This window comes from Phascolarctos cinereus, unplaced genomic scaffold (genome assembly GCF_003287225.1).
Source record: "Phascolarctos cinereus isolate Bilbo 61053 unplaced genomic scaffold, phaCin_HiC Scaffold_726;HRSCAF=1367, whole genome shotgun sequence".
Lineage (NCBI taxonomy): Eukaryota > Metazoa > Chordata > Mammalia > Diprotodontia > Phascolarctidae > Phascolarctos > Phascolarctos cinereus.
In genome coordinates, this window is record NW_027556098.1 from 176,742,705 (window position 1) to 176,755,691 (window position 12,987).

The following is a 12,987-nucleotide window of genomic DNA, read 5'->3' on the forward strand; positions in this document are numbered from 1 at the left end:
TGAGCAATTAAGACAGCCCCTAACTTCAAGGACCCTCCACACTAAAGGAGAAAGAAAACATATAAAAGGAAGCTGGAAAGAGAAGGGAGTAGCCACTGGACAGCATAGTGTGTTTACAGGTGGAGTCCAAAGTTGGGGGGGGGCAGGGTGGAAGGGAATGAGGATGATAACAGGAGTGCAGGTGGAGTTAAAGTAAGCCAAAATGCCTATTATATGTAGGCCATTTGTTAAGCTTCAGGGTGGGAAACAAAGTTCAGATAAGGCAGAGTCCTTGCCCTTACCAATACTTGCCCTTACTGAACTTAGAAATGATTTTGTCTCACAGAGATGACTATAATGCACAATAATCCATGATAAGTACATTAGAGATTGTAAAACAGTGTTATGTGATTTTCTGAGAGGGAAGGCTGACCCTGACTGGGAAATTATAGAGGGCTTCTTGGAGAAGGTGACATTTGAGTTAGACATTAAAGGATAAATAGAAACTCAGAATTAAATCGTGAATAACCTTGGTTCACTAAGCCAGCCATATTTTAATTCTTTCAAATCTTGTTGGTAGTCAAGTTGAGGAGACCATTAATAAAAGAGAGATATTTGCTCAGGGGAGAAAGGATTATATAAAGCAGACACAGACAGATGTAGCAGCTTTGAGAAGCATCAAGTGAGAGAGTGAGAGAGCCCCACGTCAGATGAAGAAAGAACCAAAGATGCAAAGGGGCAAGGTAATGGGATGGAGAGGAGTGAGCTGAAGTTGATGGATGAGAGAAGACGGCAGAGGAGCTTGAGGAGTCTAGCTGCCTGGCTCAGCAGAGAAGACCAAAGAGTTTAACACAGAGCCCTGGCAGGATAATTTAATTCACTCTAACAAGCATTTGCCTGATGACATCTTAACCATCTTTAAAGCTCAGATTAAACGTTGCCTTCTCCATGAAGCCTTTCTTATCCCACCCCACATCAATATCAACCTTCCCCCTCATATCATCCAAACGCTTTTTAGAGAACTTATCATGTATTAGCTTGTATTCGAGTTACTTGTTTGCCATCTTATTCCTTTAGGAGATGATAAGAAGCAGCATAGGTTGGTGGATAAAGATCTGCCTTTGGATTCAGGGAAACTTGATTTCAAATCCTGCTTCTAATCCATCTTGGCTGTGTTACCCTGGGCAAGTCACTTAATTTCTCAGTGTCCAGACAACTCTCTAAGACAATAAATTACAAAGAAAGTGCAGGTCTGTGTGGGTAGACCTCCCTTTGCTGGTGAAATCACAGGTCAAGTCCCCCCCACAGCCTGTCCCTGAAAGAGGAGCCTCTCCACAAGCACGTGTACTATGTCCAATAAAACTGTATCTTTCATCTCCAGTGCCCAGAACAGGCATCTGTGCACTGTAAGAATATTTAGGATTAAAGCATCATAGATTTAGAGCTGGAAAGGACCCTGGAAATCATCGAGTTCAACCTCCTCATTTTATTGATGAAAGCCAAGAGAAGCCCATGGTGGCTCAGCCAGTAAATGTCTGAGGCAGGATCTGAATGGACTCCAAGTGTTTACTGCATGTTATTTGAATGAAGGTGTGTTGAATACCTATTATGTGCAAGGCACAGTGTTTCTGCAGATGATACCAAGATAAATAAAGTGCCTTCCTTAACCATAGATTTTATAGTCCAGAAGTGATTGCCCTAATACAAATTAGAAGGTAATCAGTGCAGAGTATATTAGGGGATTTGAAGAAGAGAGCAATTCCAGCAGAGGCTCATGGATCTCAGTGTCTTGGCTGCCTTGACCTCATAGCTATGACAGCAGCTTCTTCTCGGGCAGGATACTGGAACTAATAGATCCTCAGAGGCAAACAGGGGAAGGATACTGGTTAGCTCCCCACTGCTACAATGTTCTTTTCAAAGGAGATTGTAGATGGATGAGAAGATTGAGTCTTCTGCATTATCTTTGCCCAGATGGTGGCAAAGTCAGGCTAGAATTTTAGCTCTCCTCATTTATAGATGGATCAACTTTCTTTTGTTGTTTTACTCTGGACAGCATTTCTTAAAGATGCTCTAAGGATGCTTTAGCCTGGCTCCTATTATTGGGCAAAATTATGAATCAGGTAAAGTTTATATTTGGGATTCCCTTGCCTTACCTTATTCATCAAATCTGTCAATATACTCTGTACTGATTACCTTGTAATTTATATTAGGGTAATCACTCCCCTTCTAGACTGTAAAAGATTATGCCTTGCACATAATAGGTATACTTTCGTTCAACTTATTATTCTTTTCCCCTTTTTTTAACCTTCCCTACCCATTCCAAGGACGCAATCCCTGCATTTGTCCACTCATTCATTCAAACAGATACTAATTGAGTAGCTGAGCACCTATCCTTGGTTCTGTAGGAGATGCAAAGAAATATAAATCATAGTTCCTGCTCTCAAGGAGCTTACAGATTAGTTGGGGAGAGAAGACAGAGATGCATGAAAAGTTAAATGCCAGTATAAGACAGCAATACCAGAATTGGTATTGGATAACAGATAAATGGCATAGCAATAAATATGAGTTTCTCAACAGAAAAATCCATGGCCCAGGCTCTCCTGTAAGGAAAGAGTCATTGAATTTCAAAGCTGGAAAGGACCTCAGAGGCTATATAGCACAACCCTTACTTAGATAAAGAGTCCCCATTACAATATACCTAAAAAGTGGTCATTCAGCCTTTAATCAATGGCCTCCATGAAGGGAACTCGCTACATTCTGAAGCAGCCCATTCCTCATTCAGTTAGCTCTAATTGCTAGGGAGTTTTCCCCCTTAATAATGATCATGACAGCTAGCATTTCTATAGTGTTTTAAGATTCACAAACATCTCATTTTATCCTCACAACAACTCTGGGAGCTAGGTGGCCTTGTTCATCAAAATTAGGTCTTCATCTATTTTCTAGGACGCGAAAATGTTATTAAGGAAAGTTTGGAATTGATCAGTTTTTCATTTTATAGCAGAAAGAGATATCAATAATGTTAAATAGTTGGACTCACCTCAACATCTTGCCTCTGTACCAAATTAGTTTCAGGGAATAATCATCCATAACCTCCATTTAACTTGGATATCTAGAGTATAGTTCCACAGTGATAGCATTTCATTTTTTGTTTTTGCTGTAATCTACTCCCAAGTTAGTATATTTCTATAAAAGCATATATTTTGTTGATATACTTTGTTACCCCTTGTCAAATCTGCCTATTTTTTTTAACAGGGTGTACTTTTTAAAGACACAATTTTGTGCAGTGCTTAATCCAAAGAAATCAGTTGTTATGGTGAAATTTCAGGTACCAGTGGAGGAGATATTTTGGGTTTAGGAAAAGGGTTTTTCTGTAGTCTGTTAAAGTAATGGTATTGTGGGAAGTATACTATAGAGTACTTGGTCAGTTGGAAATTATGAATGACGCCTTCCTGAAACAGTTTAGAAACATGAATAGGGACAAGATACCATGTGTACAGCTATGTATTCTGCCTATGTATAAGGCTTACCCTGTTGGATATATGCATTACTTGCCCTATGTTGATTTATTCTTCTTTATGTATGCCTTTATAAATGTATTTATGCCTTTTTTAATGTAATGTAGTCATTTTAAGCTTTCCAAAAACATGATTTGTGCCTAGATTTCCTCTGCATTTTCCTACTAATCCTTTCTTCCCCATCTACTATCCACCAACAGACACCACATAATACAGGGCTTTGCACACAGAAAGACTTAATCAGTGTAGTTGAATGACTGGTTGACTAAGCCTCAAATATCTAGAGTATTTACATAAATTTCAGCAGTTCTGAGCTAAGCTTTAATGAGTGTCAGAGATAAATGAAAATCCTCCTTCACTGACCTAGGTATCGCTTCATTTCCGAAATTGACTGGATATTCTGATTTTCCTAAAACAAATAAAGAAAATAACATACTAGGGTTAAATGAATGTAAAGGAAAGGGCTGGTGGGTGTCTCCTTAGGTAGTCTAGAGGCCAGGGAGGATGTCAATACCAGAGATGAAAGTGAAGGCCTTGTGAAGGCAGCTTTCACATTCTTAGCTTTGCTCGTTCTGAAGTCCATTAGCATGGAACAAAAAGAAATAATCTGGTAGCCTAAGATGGGGCTTTAGGGATGAATTTATTTTCTTTCACTGATAGACATTCTCTTATTCCCTTATTTCCTCTCTCTTCTCTCTTTTTCACTCTTATTATCTTCTCTCTCTCCCTCTCTCTTTCCCTCCCTCCTATTATATCTATTTCTTCTCTTTTTATTTCATTCCTTCCTGCTTCTCTCATTTCCTTTCTTTTACTTTTCAACTTTCTTTTCTTCCATCTCTTCTTCTTTCCTCCATCCCTTCCTTCGTTTTCTCTCATTCTCTCTCTCTGTCTCTCCTCCCTCTCTTTTCTTTTCTCTTCATCCCCTCTTTCTCTTTCTTCCTTCATCCTCTGACTTTCCTTTCCCTCCTCACATCCCCAGCTCTCCTCAGCCCTGCTATTTGATGCTGTCTACACTGTTGTGACTGCAGTTCAAGAGCTGAACCGAAGTCAGGAGATTGGTGTGAAGCCCCTGTCTTGTGGCTCAGCACAGATCTGGCAGCATGGTACCAGCCTCATGAACTATCTGAGAATGGTGAGAAGGGATTGAAGGGCCTGGCTAGCAAGTCTGGTGATTGCTGACATCCCTGGGCTAGCCAAGTATGGGGGGAAGGGGCAGTCAGGTCAAAGATAAGAGCACCACTCACACACACACTCACACACACACACACACACACACACTATCCGCTGTCGTAATGTGGTTCATTATTATGGCAGGTGGCATAAACTATAGGTCAATTTGTGTCTCTCAATAGATAGATCTCAATAGATAATAGCCAAATAATAATAATAACAATAAGTAATAATAGCTAGTATTCATTTAGCATTTTAATATTTTCAAAGCATTTTACGTGTTATTTCTTTTGATATATAAAATATAAGCTTGATAAAATTAACCTCTGAAACAGTAAAATTAGCCTTATTTCCCAATACCAGTGTTATAAGTCCCAATCAGATTCACTATCTGAATCTGAGCCCTCTGTAGAATTGGAATGTAGAAAAAGAATGGTTGAGGCAGAGATGGGAAGGGATACTATCACCCAATTCAGCACGTATCCTAGTCTTCTGACCTTATCATTCCTCAGCTAGCATACTGGCTCAAACATCCATAGCACCTCATTGAATTTCCTCTGGCCCTTCTGAGTATGACCAAGGTTACAAATGATGGCCAAGAACATCCATAGCCCCCAGGAAAGACAGTTCCCAGTAGTCTAGGGAAAATTGGAGAAATGAATATTTATGTACGTACACACACACACACACACACACACACACACAAGTTTTGGAGGCCATGTAAGAATGTTAACAAAAGGTTGGCGATATATATGTACATATGTGTATATGTATATGATAAACTCATATGCATATACATATATACACATATATAAGAATGTAAATGTTAGCAAAAGGTTAGAGATACATGTGTGTATATATGCATATACACATATGTGTATATACATATATACATATATAATTATACACATGTATATACATACATATGTATATGTATCTCCAACCTTTTGTTAACATTCTTACAGGTCCCAAACCTAGTTTCCTTTAGGGTTAGCCTGATTTTATATATATTAGAGGCATGTGGTGCTGTGATCTTCTTTGGAGTTACTACAAAAGGGACAATCTTGTGAAGAGATGCCATAGAGGGAAGGCAAGGTGTTCTAGATGAGACATCTAAACAATTCTTGAAGTTTCAGAATGTGGGTACAGGAGTGCAGAGGGCAAAGGGGAGAATTCTAGCCTCCCTTCAGCTTGAAAATGGACAGGGATAGGAGTTTAAGTATTGGTAGAGATGTTTGCCACTTAAATCATTTACATTCCCCTTCAAATGGATTAAAAATAATCACATTAATTCACAGAAGTTATATTTACAGTATCCCAAACTCTTAAATGGAGACAGGAAGACAGATCTTGACAGCTTTTACCTCTCCAGTATTCATTAAATACAACATTTATTCAATATTTATTAAGTACTTATTATATGCTGGGCACTGGGGAAGACTCAAGGCTTAGATAAACTGCAGTCTTTGCCTTTGCTACAAAGATAAATATAATATAAAGTATCACATGATAAATTAATTGGGTACAAAACAATGTTCTGTGCGAAGTCTAAGGGGAAGAGAGCAAGGAAGATTGTTACTTCCTGGAGAGATGAGGGAAGACTTCAAAGAGAAGGATGTCTTTTGGAAGGATGGACAGGAATACATTAGAGGAAAGGTGGGAAAAGGAAAGTCATTCTCTCTCTCCTAGTGTAAGCTCTAGGTCAGTGGAAACACCGAACCACTTTGGTGCTGTAACTCACTCTCTCTTGGACAGGTAGAATTGGAAGGTCTCACCGGCCACATTGAATTCAACAGCAAAGGCCAGAGGTCCAACTATGCCCTTAAAATCCTGCAGTTCACAAGGAATGGCTTCCGGCAGGTAAGCTCAGTGCCAAGGTACTTTAACAGCCAAAATTTCCACTCTGTGCCCACCTCCTCCCCACCAGTGGGTTATATTCTTTGATTCTGTACTAGTCAGAACTATAGCCACCTCTCAACCTTCTACATCAGCAGTATATCACATTATATCTCAGCCACTCATCTCCTCTCTCCCTCCTAGCCACTGCCAGGCAGTGAGCATGAGCTCAGAGATTGCAAAAGCATTTTAAGAGCAATATAGATAAAATTATATAATGGAGAGACAGTATCATCTCAAGAGTTAGAAGACCAAGGTTTTTATTTCCAGGTCTTTCATTAACTAGCTTTGTGACCTTGGGTAAGTAATTTGGTGGGGGTTTTTTTCTCTCTAGACCTCATTTCCCTTCTAAAATTTTAGGATTCTTAGAAGGTAGAATCATAAAATCACATATATCATATATATAGGATATGTATATCATATCTCTGTATGTATACACACACAAACATATATAGCATATGAAATCCAAACCCTTCACTTTACAGATGAAGAAACTGAGGCCCAGAAAGGTTAACTGACTTACCCAAGGACACACAGCTAGTAAATGATAAATGGTAGGGCTCAAATCTTGGCCATTTCTTTCCACTTCATCACACCATGCTGCAGAAAACAAATTGCATAATGAAGGTCAAATTCCAATATTATTTGTAAGCTCCTTGACATCTAGGAAGGTTATTTCTTTTTTATTCCCAATATCAGGTAAAGTGCCCTGAACATAGTAGGTGCCTAATAAATGTTCCTTGAATTTAAGTTGATTATTTAGGTTGATGAATAAAAGTCAGGCTTGGGGCCACTTGAGTCCTCTGTTCTTTAGGTCTAGTGTCATTGATTTTGCCATCCCAACCCTTCTTTTGATAAGAGAGCTAGCTGTCCTTTGGAGCCAATGGACAACATTAAGGGCACTCAGGCTATTTTCTTGTTAAGGAAATGCATTCTACTCTGTGAAGTTATAGGGAGGCAGATTTTAGCTCTACCTAAAGAATTTTGCAGGGAGGCAATGAGGTGAATAAAACACCAGGCCAAGGGTCAAGAAGACCTGGATTCAAATCCAACTTCAGACACTTACTCGCTGTGAGACCCTGAGCAAATCATTTAACCCTAGTTGCCTCAGTTTCTTCATCTGTAAAATGAGTTGGAAAAGGAACAGGCAAACAACTCCAGTATCTTTGCCAAAAAAAACTCCAAATGGAGTCATGAAGAGTTAGGCAAAAATAATAAAATAACAGCAGCAACAACAAAACTATACAACAGTAGAATAGAGTGTTTCATTAGGTAGTGAGTTATTTATCAATAAAGGTGTTCAAGCAGAGGCTAGGTGAACATTTGTCAAAATACTGTAAAGGGGATTCATACTTAAGATTGGTTGTTGTGAAAGGAAATCCAGGCCAGCAGCCTTCACAGCTCCTCTAGGCCTGTATGTATCACACCAACCCTTGGAACAATAATTATAATAATTAATAATAGCTAAAATGTATATAGTGCTTTAAGGTTCACAAAGCACTTTACAAATATTATCTCATTTTATTCTCACAAAAACCCTGAGAGGTAGATGCTATTATTATCCCCATTTTACAGATGTGGAAACAGAGGTAGACTTGCCGAGGGTCACACAGCTAGTAGGTTTGTGAGGCAGTATTTGAACTCAGGTCTTCCTAACTCCAGGCCCAGAGCTCTATCCACAGTACCACCTAGCTACCTTGCACTTGACCCCAGGTTAGAAAACACACCCTACTGAGTAAAATCAATATAGGCTGGCCTGAGCTTGTGTCAGCTAGATGGCACGGTAGGGCCCATGACACACAAGGAATAATGGATAGAAATCCAGTCTTGGAACCATGAAGACATAGGTTTAAGTCCTGACTCCTAGATATATTGTTGTATGACCCTGGGCAAGTCATATAACCTCTAGGTGCTTTAGGCAATTCTCTGAGATGATAAGTTGAAAAGAAGGTATCTGCCTATATTGGTAGAGGGAATTTCCTTATCAAGGAGTGCCCTATATTAATATAAATGACATGTCCAGGTTCTATCCCTATTTAAACACATACATATATATGGGAAATAAGTGTATTCATGGAATAGAATGGAACCAGAGCAGGAAGATTATGAACAATATATCCATGACTGCTTAGGAACAGCTAAAGACTTTCAACTTCCCTCTCTGCATCTTTCAGGCTATGCCCATAAACTAACCAAGGGTCTGCTCCATTGTGTCAGATAATGAGAATCTTTGGAACCCCGTACCAAGGCAATTAGGGCAACTAGGTAGTACATGGAAAGAGTGCAGTGCCTGAAGGCAGGAAGACTCATTTTCCTGAGTTCAAATCTGGCTTCAGATACTTACTAGCCATGTGACCCTGGGCAAGTCTCTTCACCCTGTTGCCTCAGTTTCCTTATCTGCAAAATGAGCTGGAGAAGGAAACAGCAAACTGTTCCAGTATCTTTGCCAAGAAAACCCCAAACAGGGTCATGAAGAGTCAGACATGACTGAAATGACTAAACAAAAACATCTGAGACAATTAGTGGTGGCAAGCAGATTCTTAGCAGAGGCATAGGCATTGTACCAGGAGACTTCTAAAGTCCTTTCCAACTCCAAGATTCAATGATTCCATGATTGACTATCTCATTTCTATCTATGTGAATAATCAATAATTGACTCTAAGTAGTTCCATTCCAGGGATTGAGGTAAATAGCTGCCAGAAATCAAATAATTCCATTGAAATCAATTTAATGAACATTTATCAAGTTTTTACTATCTGCAAAGGCTCAAAAATAAAATGAAAGCCCCTTCCTTCAAGGAGCTCAAACTGGCTGGTGCAGATTGTTAAATTTTCAGTGTGAGCATTTACACCACAGAAATTGGCAAACTACCAGTCAGGGCTGGATTTATTGTTTTGTTGATTGTCTAGACTTAAGAAAGGGATGGAGAAAATACAAATAATGCAAATTAAACTTGAAAACACATCAGGCCTGGTTATCAAACAGTTACCCCCACACCTCTACTACAAGATATAGAAAGGACAGAGGTTAGATATGAGGTAAAACTTCCTGCCTGTCACAGAAGTTAACCTGTACCTGAAAGAATTTGTGGCATCTCCTTTCTTCGTGGTCTCTTAAGAATTCACCTTCCATGCAACTTCTTTCTCTGTGACTTTGATGCTTTGGTTTGATCTTGTGTGAGAGGACCTGTGGAGGTTGATTACTGCTAGGAAGTTCAGAGATTCTCCTACAGTCATCCCTTCTACATCACAAGGGTTAGGAGCATGGTACCCCCATCATATGGAAAACCCGTGTAAAATTTTTTGGCCATTTCATGCCACAGGAGAAGTCTGAATTTTTTCTTTTTCTTTTATGGGGTATTTATAGCATTAAAAGATAAAATATGTTGATATTATTCAATAGTATACATATATTTTATGCATTTACAAGTTTCTAAACTTTTTCTGTGTTGCCTTCATGTGTCATCTGTGGCTTCTGCAATCTCTCCAAAAGTTCCCATTTAATTTCTTATGCTGACGTGCAACATATCAAATCCATGATGAGGGAAGTTGTGATGTGGAAGGGATAACTGTATATTGTACAAAAAAGTGAGGATTCACTCCTGAGGAGGCGGTGTGGTATGTGGCAGAAAGCACCCTGAACTAAGAATTGGGAGGTCTAGCCCTAACTTCCTTTAGTGCTTGGATGAACCACATCTCCTTTCTGTGACTCAGTTTCCTCCCCTATAAAGTTGGAGGGTTGGACTGGGTGGTCTTTAAGATCCCCTCTGGCTCTCATTTTCTATGGGTCTCTAGTTTTGCTTGAGGTAAGTTTGTTCAGCCCATCACACTCTAACCTACTCTTCCTGACCATCAGCACACATTGTCAAGTGGTCAAGGCTCAGCATGGCCTCATTGGCAATGGGCAGCGTGAAACAAAACTGGTTCCTCTCAGTGTGGAAGCTGCAGATGTAATCTCGGCCTCACTGTGCTCTGACCCTATGACCGTAGTACAGCTTCAGTGCAGCTGTAAAACAGAGTTAAGCAGCCTTTGCTGAATCCCCACAGAGTGTAGTTTTACACTTTGAGCTTGGGATACGGAAAAAAGAACAGGCATGTTTCCTTCCTGCAAAGACCTTCTAGACCAGGAGGAGGGAATGATAAAAACACAGGCAATAAAAAAGGAGATCATTACAATGAAGGCATTTTGTTCTTTTTAAAACTATATATAAATATGAATGAGGCAGACAGAAGTTGTAAACAGAACTGGCCTTAGCATCAGGAAGACCTGAGTTCCATCCTGCTCTGATACACAGAGACTGGATGGACCCTACACAAGGCCCTTAACCTCTTAGTGCTGCTGGCCTCTCTTAAACTAAATTGTAAAACAGGTAGCAACGTGCTTTGGAAGAAGGTGTGTCTGGTCTGGGATCTTCCTATACCAATTAAATCAAAAGTCTTGTCCCAAATGTGTGTGTTATGTAAAAATGGTAACAGACAAGGAATAATGGATAGAAATATGGTCTTAAAACCATAAAGATACAGGTTTATATCCTGGCTCTCGTATATATTGATTGTGTGATCCTGGGCAAGTCACATAACCTCTAAATGCACTGGGCATCTGTAAGTTGCAGGGAAGGTGTCTACCTGCATTGGCAGAGAGAATTTCCTTACCTAGGAGTTTCCTATATTAATAAAATTAAGATCCAGGCTCTATCCCTATAGAGAGACATACATAAATATAGAAAATGTGTGTGCATAAGTTCTTTGAGTGTAGGGGATTGGGTTTTGTCTCTGTCTTTTTTTCTCTTACTTTTTTTTTTAATCTGTAGTGCCTAGTGCCTGGAATAAATGCTTGTCCATTCATATGCATTATTGTGATTATAGAAGAGGATGGTGAAAAAAGTTGTGTCAGGGATTATTCTGATAAATCAGGGAGAATGGGTAGAGTTCATTAGAAAAAACTACTTGGAAGAAGGCCTTCTAGCTTCAGACCATTTTCAGAAAGACTCCACCCAAGTAAAAGCGCTGCTCTATGGGTCAACCCAACCCAGGCCTTCAGAGTCTCTGCCTTTAAATGTTCACCAGAAACCTCAAGCCTGAGCCTGGAGCTACCTCCAGTGAACAGGGATTCTTAACCTGGGATCTATGAACTTGTTTTTTATAATATAGCTTATAACTACATTTCAATATGATTGGTTTCCTTTGTAATTCTATGTATTTTATTTTAGTCATTTAAAAATATCATTCTGAGAAGGATTCCATAGACTTCCAGACTGCCAAAAGGGTCGGTCTCAGTCTCTTTGTCTGTCTGTCTGTCTGTCTCTCTCTCTCTCTCTGTCACTCTCTCCCATCTTTGTCTCTCTCTCTCTGTCTCTCCTTATCCCCTCTCTCTGTCTCTGTCTCTGTCTCTCTGCCCCTTCCCCCCATCTCTGTCTCTCTATCTCTTTCTCTGTCTCTCTTTCTCTCTTGTCTCTGTTTCTCTTTCACACACATGCACACATGCACAGATGCGTGAGCACAAACATTAGGAAGCCAGCCACATTAGCACATAATTGTAATAGTCTCTTCTACAGAGAGGTTAAGGCTGGTGGGATCATTTTATTCAAGAGTTTTGAGATACCAATCAGATATCTGTATTGTCTCTCTCCAGTATGGTGACTTTGCTATGGCCAGACTGCCTAAGGAGGGGTGAATGAGCCCAGGTCAGAAATGGAGTTGGGTCAAAGCTTCCATGATGATCAGCAGTGGGGTTGGGTCTATGAATGGCCAGTGCATTTCCAGCCTGAGCGAAAGAGGGAGACTCATTCTCCAAGATAGATAGATAGATAGATAGATAGATAGATAGATAGATAGATAGATAGATAGATAGATGGATGGATGGATAATAGATAAGATAGATAGACTGGTAGATATGTAGATGGACAGACAGACAGACAAATGTGATTCAGAATCCTGCAATAGAATACGAGCTCTTTGAGGGCAGGAACGATTTTTACCTTTGCCTTTGTATCCTCAGTGCTTAGCACAGTAGGTGTTTAATCAATACCTGTTGAATAGATGGATTTCTTGTGCTCCCAGAGCAGAGGCTCTTCTGACTTTCTCTTTATTCGCTGAGTTAGGAGTGGCTGCTGAGTTGACCCTGATCTTACCCTTTCCTTTTCTCTAGCAACTGATTAGGCTCACTGTGCCTCTTCGCCTGAGTCATGCTTCACCAGTGGCTACCACTTAGCCCAGCTCTGAGTGCCTTCCTTCTCCTACCCCCCTCTCCAACTACCACCAATCCTTCAATTTTTCTCCCAGCTAAGAATCTGGCATCTGCCAGGAAGTATGCTCCTCTCTCTAGTTCCCCATGCTGCATCATCATATGATATAAGTGAAAAGAATACTGTATTTGGAGTCAGAGAACCTGGATTTGAATCCCAGCTGTGCTATTAATGTGCATGGCC

The 12,987-nt window shown here is 39.9% G+C and overlaps 1 protein-coding gene across 6 annotated transcripts in view; it reads left to right on the plus strand.

The window, feature by feature from the left end:
• GRIK4 (glutamate ionotropic receptor kainate type subunit 4) overlaps positions 1–12,987 on the plus strand; it is a 689,615-nt gene that overhangs the window by 490,799 nt on the left and 185,829 nt on the right. For 4 of the 6 annotated variants that reach the window (XM_020984853.2, XM_078146898.1, XM_078146899.1 and 1 more), the window contains 2 exons: positions 4,474–4,626; positions 6,420–6,524. In XM_020984853.2, the coding sequence (XP_020840512.1) occupies positions 4,474–4,626; positions 6,420–6,524 (258 nt within the window). The remainder of the gene's footprint in view (positions 1–4,473; positions 4,627–6,419; positions 6,525–12,987) is intronic. The other 2 variants (XM_078146900.1, XM_020984864.2) reach the window with 2 other exon arrangements.